General features: G+C 43.7%; 1 protein-coding gene across 1 annotated transcript; it reads right to left on the bottom strand.

Moving 5' to 3' along the window:
- Nucleotides 1-1,194: 1,194 nt before the first annotated feature.
- LOC100273183 (uncharacterized) lies at nucleotides 1,195-3,514 on the bottom strand. The gene is made up of 3 exons (NM_001147628.1): nucleotides 3,468-3,514; nucleotides 3,267-3,365; nucleotides 1,195-1,899 (listed from the first exon to the last, which is right to left on the bottom strand). The coding sequence occupies exons 1-3, from the start codon at nucleotides 3,489-3,491 to the stop codon at nucleotides 1,639-1,641; spliced, it is 384 nt and encodes a 127-aa protein (NP_001141100.1). The 5' UTR covers nucleotides 3,492-3,514; the 3' UTR covers nucleotides 1,195-1,638.
- Nucleotides 3,515-8,094: the final 4,580 nt, after the last annotated feature.

Genomic DNA, 8,094 nt, shown 5'->3' with positions numbered 1-8,094 from the left:
CATAACAATGCGGCCCAAGTCCTAATTACACACGTTACTACACCAACTACTACGGTAACAGTGTGGTTAGGACTAACTGGTGGGCCTACCACACCCTTTCAAAAGGCCCACTAGGTCCCTATTACTCTAGCCTGATTCTCTAGCTCCATGTTCCGAGGGATTAGTATGTGAATGTATCATAGTTCGGTCTATATGATCTTACATTTGGGAGTTAGTATATGCTGCTAGGTACCACTATTGACTTATGGTTCGAAAATAGTTTCAGTTCAATGACTATCTGCACAAGAATCTATTGGATCACACACTGGGATAGAATATTAGAACTTGTGTATATAATTGTCTCTAGTACAAGTGGAAGATTATTGGAGATATACCCAAGTGATAATTATAAATAATTCGGATTATAGTCCTACTAAGTCTTTTTCTGCTGTGCTACGTGTCTAAATAGATGTGTCATGCCACTGAAAGACTGGCCTCATATTGGTTTGCTACATGAATTCCTCTCTGGCATGTGGCTTGCCGGCTCGCTCACTACCTGCTCTGCGAACACAGAGCAGACGCTCCGCATTCCGCAGCTTCTCCAGAGCAGAGCGCTGGGCAACGGAGACGATCAATGCGGGAAGCAATCGGCGGTCCTCAACGGTCGGTCAGTACAGCTAACAGTGGTCCGTACGCCAACTGTGGCGCGCAAGGAACACGTGCTTGCTTTGGTTCCGCTACCTGTTTGTGCAGTTATGCCACAGCCGCGACGGTGAATCGAATGAATGAGCCCTCCTGACATTCCAATCGAAACAATGGTAGCCATGCCCTGACGCTCAAGTCATACCTCAACCTGAACCCGAAGCTGTTTCGATAGGACGGCGTGCTGGTTGGTGGTTGCCCTGCGCCTGTCACTAAGAACAGCTATCCGAGGGTTGCATAAATCGCGCCGTCACATTCTCGCCATCTATTTAACTGCAATAAGACATGCCATTAGATGTGCTAACAAAAACACTTTGGCAGCTTCAGTCTGTTACTGACAGCTGATCCACATGTAGCCATCCTGCTCAGCGTCAATGAACATAGTCATCTGCGTTCTTTAGCCGCCAGCACGCATGTACGATTTTAAACATACCGACCCCGAAACTGCATTTTTTCTTGTTCATGACACAGCAACACGAACTTACTGAAATGAAAGAGCTCACATCCTTGATTATTCCAGAATGAGAAAGGATGGCGTCTCCTTTTGATCATCCATCCCTCACAAAGGGGCAACATCAAAGTACATACAAAACCGAAAGAGGGAGAACATAAAAAAAGAGAGAGAAAAGGACAGAGAAAAAGATGTGTGGGGAAGTGAGATCAACAGGACCTCTTGTTATGGAGCCTACCACAACTCACATAGCAGATACATCAAGGTCTACAGGTAGGACGGAAACAGAGAAGAAGACGATCAATGGAGTGATTAGGTTGGCACTAATCATCCACCCCTATCAGAAGATCACACAATCCCGAGATAGGCCCCCTCCTTCCCTATCTCAGACTGGTGTGAGAAACATGTACGATTTGGACTGGAATCGTTGGATGGTGACTGTGCAAGGTGTGGGGTGGGGAAGCCTGTGTGTGTATGTACATCGTTGATTTGGTGTTGCAGGGTTCCTAGCCATGTAGCAATGTGGATGCGGGCGAAGAAGATAGGGTCATCAGCAGCAGAGCAGCCTCCTCCACTTCCATTAGGAGCCTCCGTTTCTGCACCACGTGAAAGTTGCTGCTCCCGCTACTGCTGTTGCTAGAGCTGTCTTTTACTCCAGTCTTCGCCTCGCCATTATTTTGTTGTTGCTGCTGCTGCTTGTTGTGCTCTAGGCCAAGCTCTTGCCTCCTCTTCTTTCGGTACCGAATCCCGCAAGCGTTGCAAAGTGACTGCCCAACATAATTGAAATGAGATTAAAAAAGAGAGAGAGAGAGAGACCGCGTTCGAGTTGTTTCCAGGGCAGAGTGTGAAATTTAGCATAAGTTTCCTTTGCGAAAACAATTCTCTTGGTTATTTTATTATCCTAAAAAAGTGTAATAAGTCATGTCTTGGTGGTGCGCAATTCTGGTCAGCGGAAACACACTGAAAAAGTAGAGGGCAGAAATGAAAAAATAATCAGGCTAGGAGAATCAAAGTGGATAAAGTATCTTTCTCCCGGCACACCATTGGCTCGGTGGTTAGCACTACTGTTGTTAGGAACAGCTCACCTAACAACCAAGTTGCAGTCCAATTTCATAGAGAGAAATATCAACGAGGACGAGTCTCGTACCGCATTAGCAACAGACCAAAACCCAGCTCACAATTTGCCTGTCCCCAAATCAAACAAAACGTACTGTAACTACAGACTGCGAAGAACATTTTGTATTCCCTATTTCAGTGTCTAAAAAATACTGCTATGTCATGAAAACAAAGCAATATTAGTATTACCATGAAAAGTAATAGAGCACGCATATGGTTTCATTTATCTCAGTTGCAAACAGTTCCTCCATTGTCAAGTCCACTGCAAACATTTTGGCCGTAAGGGGTAGAGGAAATTTCGCTGGATAGATCCTCAAAAGGCATGCTTGTCTCAAGAGTGGCAGCTCTCCGTGATGGTACTGTCGACCTGTTGCGTAAGGAATTCAAAAACTGGAAGACCTTGGGCGCACAGGTTAGATTTGGTGGAATGTGGTTCGGATCGATCGTCCTTAGCTAGCTGTCTCTGATTAGAACGCACTGCTAAGAGCACACTAATTTGACTTGGTCTCTGGTGTCTTCATTTCATCGTACTGTTTTATACTAGACTGAATTTCAATTCAACATTCACTACAAAAGATGAGTAGACCGTCGTGCATCCTGCTTTTAGCCAAACAAAATCGCATCCATACTTACACCAAGTTGTTGAGACTAACAGATATCGTTCCTATTGGCTATTGATTAGAACGTGTTCATAAAAAGGAGCAGATGGTAAGCACATACGAGAGGGGTCGTATACATCCCTACTAAGCGGGCAGGATTGCGATTGACAGCACATAAATTTCAGTAATATAAGAAGGTTATAAGTAGATGATGACATATATATATCCTATCCTACATAGCACAGACAGAAACAACTAGTATTTGCAGGACTATCGGAGTCGCGTGTGTATGTAGATAGGTTGATCAAGGTCAGCAGCCAATCCAGCCACCAGGAATCCCCAATCTACTGGTGCCTTATCCGGACGAACAGTATATGGAGCCTCGAAAACAAGAGGAGGGAGGGCGATCATGAGCTTACCCTGGGCCCGGTGGGGCCGCTGCGCCACATGGGCGTGGTGGTGGCGCGGCATTCGACGCAGCTCCTGGCGCCTTTCTCCGGCACCACGATCCCGTCGATCTGCAGCGACGGGTCGCAGAAGCAAAGGAGAGAGGTCGATCAGTCCGAGATCACAGAGCTTGGCGGCAAAGCAGAGAGAACGGGGACGAGAGCCGGATGTACCTTACTGCGATCGGCGGAGCCCATCGGCGTCGGCGCCAGCGCCGGCGGCAACAGACGGCAGCCCCGATCCGTGGCCGGGTTGGCGATAGGATTGCTTGGAGAATTCTGGTTTTTCTCTGCCGGCGTGCGTGGTCTGGTCTGTTCTCTTAGATAGAAGCGTGTAGTAGAGAGCACAGAGTAGTTGCGGGGAAGGGAAGGGGGATGTGTATTTGTGTGTGGGGGATAGAAATGGATGGATTCTGAGCGTGGGTCAGAACTCGGAATGGGGAGGGAGGGCTGTGCCGTGACGTCCCAACACGTATGCGAGTGGAAGATAAGCCGAGGAGATGACGTGGCCTTTGCGGCCGGCCGCCCAAGGAAAGATTTTGCTTCTAGCCATATCTTGTTCTTTTTTGTACGCGACGAGACTAGAGATATCAATAGAACCCGATATCCGCTAACCCGTGGGAATTCTCCTATTAGAATACGGGTATAGTACAAAAATTGTTCTCATAGATATAAATATGGTACAAAATCTTCACCCATTAAATAAACAGGTATAGGTTTGGGAAGCAATAATCCGAACCTGATTAACTATAGGTATTTCGTACATGTACACCTGTCATGTTTGCATGAATGAGTTGAGGTCGAGCGGCCACCAAACCCAGCACGACAGCGCACCAGGCACATGTCCTAACCAATAAGGCAACACGGCAAGTCAACTAGCAGACTAGCAAAAAAACAAAACTCTAAAATAACTAGCCATACGCTATGCCCTCTAGCCGCCCAACCGTCGCACGCCTGGACAATTGCGCTAGCACTGCACACTGGCGACTTCCCCAGCGACGAGGAGCATCGCGACTGCTAGGACGACGGTGACGACCATGAATTCTCAGGCGCCAACGAACTTAGATAGTGACCAAGGAAGGTGAGCAGACTCCATTCTTCTACCGGTCCCGAAGTACTCATTTCTTTTCTGATAGATGGATGAATGGATCATGGTTCATGGATGAGTGCTCGCCAATATGGCGATGTCTAAAATCTGGATAGTTTGTGCTAGCTGTTAGTACCTAGTTATCCCTTAATTGGGGATGGGGACCCATTAGGGATCCGAAACCCGAATGGGGACGGGTATGAGATGAGTTTTGCACTCATGATGGGTATGGGGATAGGTATGGGGAAGGAAAGCATGATGTAGATAGGTCTGAGATACTATAACCTGGTGGAGAATTTACCATTAACTCTCTAGACGAGACGGGACCTCAAAACTATTCCCCATTTTAAATTAGGAGACGTTTTATTTTTTAAATATATTTTCTTTTACAAGATGTAATATTAGTAACTTGGTCAAGTTCAGTTTAGTTTGTGAAAAAGTCTCTAATCTAGTGACTGTAAGAGCGTCGGTAGCACAAACATCTCACTTCGTGGGATCAAATATTTTAATGTTCAATGGCTTTGCCATTTTAATTCTATCCAACGTTTCCATTGACAGTGGGATGACTATTACAACTCCATCAATCTTGTCTCGAGAATTATTCGTCCTAGTTTTTTAAAGGTGTTCATAGAGATTTACGTTGTCCCTAAAGGTGAGTGTTGTGTGTATTGTGAGTGTCTATGTTGTTCTTTACAATTTTAGAAGTTAGTTTATTTTCAAAATATTCTATAGAAAAAATAAAACCTCCAACTCTAAGTGATTCCCCCTCCATTCAACTTTCGGAAATAAAATTACGCAACCTTTTAGAGCTGATTTGGTCACTAGCTATTTCATTTATCTGGCCAACAAACCAATCTTTATTAGAACACAGCCTTTCAAATCACAAGAAAATCATGCATAGAAAAAAATAAGAGTATTTAAGAACAAACCAAACATGTGGGCTTTCCCCAACAACCACAATGTTAAGAAAGCATCGTGGGGTAGTATTCCAGTTTATTTTCATGGGTATTTGACTTTCTTTAATATCTCTATCGGTGATATTTTTCAACCTAAGGCTAGCGGCTGTTGTTCCATTAGATGAAGATAAGATGGGATCATATCGAATGTAAACCACGTTTTGGTGTAAACTCCATGCAAACCTACTAAAAAAGTTTAAAAAAATTCTAAAAAAAACATGAATGTACATCTCAGCTTACCTCATATATATACAAAATTTCATGGTTAGATTCATCTTACTCTAGCACTTACAAAAAAGACAAAATTTCTGACAAACAGTAATAGTTCAAATACACCAAAATTTGTCTTTTTTTGCAACTGCTACAGTAAGATGAATTTGACCATAAAATTTTGTATATAGATAAGATAAGCTGAGATGTACATTCATGTTTTTTCAGAAATTTTTGAAACTTTTTTTAGTAGGTTTGTACGGGGTTTGCACCAAAACGTGGTTTGTATTTAATATGTTCCTAGATAAGATATTGTTTCACGGATAAGGTCCTGAAAATTGCAAACAGGTCATGTATAAACAACTATCCAAGAGACTTCTATTTTTCTAAAGAAAAATGAACTATTTTTTTTTTGAATAAATAGAAATGTCTTAGTGTTCTCAAAATAGCCCTAAACGTTGAATCCATGTCAATTCTAAATTTCCTTGGAGTGGAAAGGAAAATACCCCACGACAACCGATTAAACCGTGTTTCACTTCAGTGATAATACAAAACTTCAATTTCGTGGTACTAATTTGGTTTCACTGATGGGACACCATATAATCATTAGAACTTATTTGGTTGCGTAATAGAGATTGGTGAGGATTAAGGCCCTAGTTGGATCCGTGTGGCAAACTGTTTGCCAAGTAATTTTAGACTTTTAGTACCTTGGCCTCCAACACAGGCGGACTAATAAATTAGCTAATTATTAGTCGAAGGGCTGGCAAACTGTTTGTTCATTAGCCATTTAACCTTGTTAATAAGTGCTAATAGATTGTATAGAGAGAAAAAAACATCTATTAGCGACGACTCCAAATATACCAAGCTAATTGTTGCTAGCTAGCTAATTATTTGCCTGCTAGATAGGGTCTAAATCTTTTCTAGTCAAAATCGAATAGGAAGTAATTCATGTAGACGTAAATAGCCTTACATGGAGGAGTGGATAAAGCGACCAAAAAGTGCAGGAGAGTGTGTAGTCAGCAACCGTGGCCGAGAAGAGTGAGAGCATGAGTGAAGCGTGACGTCATGTCTTACCGGTCAGCACATAGGCTTGGGGCTTACGGTATCATGAGCCAGTAGTTTGCATATATAATCTACGTAGACGATCGTGATCTCATTTCAAAGCAAAAAGATGCCGGTCTGTTCTTTTATGCCGTCACGGTAGTTCGGTGCTCTCATTAACTTTCAAGTGCGATTTTGTAGGACTAGGACAGTAGGACACCGCTTTATTTAACCTGCGTGTAACACAAAAGATGCATGAAAAGGGTGCCTTGTATTAATTAAACATATAAAAACTTTCCAAATTCCAAATCGTTCTTCATCTCGCTAATTCCTGGGTTTTGGTCACCCCGATAACCATTTCTCAATCCTCCATGAGAAACACGAGGCCCCGTTTATGCATGTTGCACTCTCTGGTCAACTCCCAGCAGTAATCTGTTTCTTTCTTAATCGCGCGGCAGCACTCTAGTTGGTTGCTCCGTGGAAACGAACCACTAGAGCCTCTACCTGTTTGAGCATGGGTCTATCTTCCACTAAGACAGGACATGTTCTCTTTTTGCTTTTCAGCGCATATTCTTGTTGCAACAAAAAGGCCAAATTGAAAAGTATATATGTTTCTTCTCTAAATTATTGTTACGTGTACACATTTCTCGTATACTACATCTATTCACGAATATTTGTTATCCGCTGGTTTATTTTTTGAACTTAAACGCGAAAAAAACTGAGTGAGTGAGTGAGTACAGGGAGTCTAAAATGGTGGCGAGAATTGAAATAGCTTGCCTGCAACAAAATCTGCACCGCAGTACGCCAGTGTCTTGGTGAGAACAAACCCACCAAGGGCTGATTTGGTGGTAAGGGATCCCAAGGGGATCCATGGGGAGGAATCCCCTTGTTATTCAAAATTGAATTGCAATGAGATTTCTCCCCCATAGATCCCCTTGGGATCCCTTACCACCAAATCAGCCCCAAAGAGAGAGAAAAGACGCGGACACATCCACACACTTACAGTCATCTCCATTTTTCCAAGGCCGGACCAATCCAATACCAAACAAGGCTTGAGCAGGAGCCCTCGGCCAAGCGATTTGATACGGCAGCCGAATCCACAAGAGGATAAGAGGATAGCCACCATCATCCATTAAGATTTAAGACGAGAAGCTTAACCAACAAACTGAACAAAGGCTATAGCTACTCCCTCCGTCCATAGGATAGGACCACCAGGTCCACCACCCACACCTCTCAGGTGTCTAAAATAATGTCCTGTATTTTTTTTGATAGCGCAGATAATGACATGTTGAGAGCCTCTTGTACTTTGACGAAAAGCAGAGCAAAGCCAATGCAACTGCAATGCACAGCACCCAGCCCAGCTGTCAGCCGCCCGGGCCGTGCGTCAATCATGTGAGCATGTGTTGCAGGGAGAAAGGGGATGAGAGATGCAGGCAAATGATGGGGCACTACCGTACCAAACGCAGGCAAATACCCTCCAAGACGGCTGGACCTGGAGAGCTGAGCA

This window comes from Zea mays, chromosome 3, assembly GCF_902167145.1.
Source record: "Zea mays cultivar B73 chromosome 3, Zm-B73-REFERENCE-NAM-5.0, whole genome shotgun sequence".
NCBI classification, from domain to species: Eukaryota; Viridiplantae; Streptophyta; class Magnoliopsida; order Poales; family Poaceae; genus Zea; species Zea mays.
This window is presented reverse-complemented; position numbering and strand designations above follow the sequence as displayed.

What these genes read in the sequence shown, in the direction of transcription:
- LOC100273183 (NM_001147628.1), bottom strand. Translation starts at nt 3,491, where the DNA reads ATGGGCTCCGCCGATCGCAGTAAG. An exon ending in GCTCCGCCGATCGCAGTAAG is followed by an intron (nt 3,366 to 3,467) that starts GTACATCCGGCT and finishes CCGTCGCTGCAG; the next exon opens with ATCGACGGGATCGTGGTGCC. An exon ending in GCGGCCCCACCGGGCCCAGG is followed by an intron (nt 1,900 to 3,266) that starts GTAAGCTCATGA and finishes TATGTTGGGCAG; the next exon opens with TCACTTTGCAACGCTTGCGG.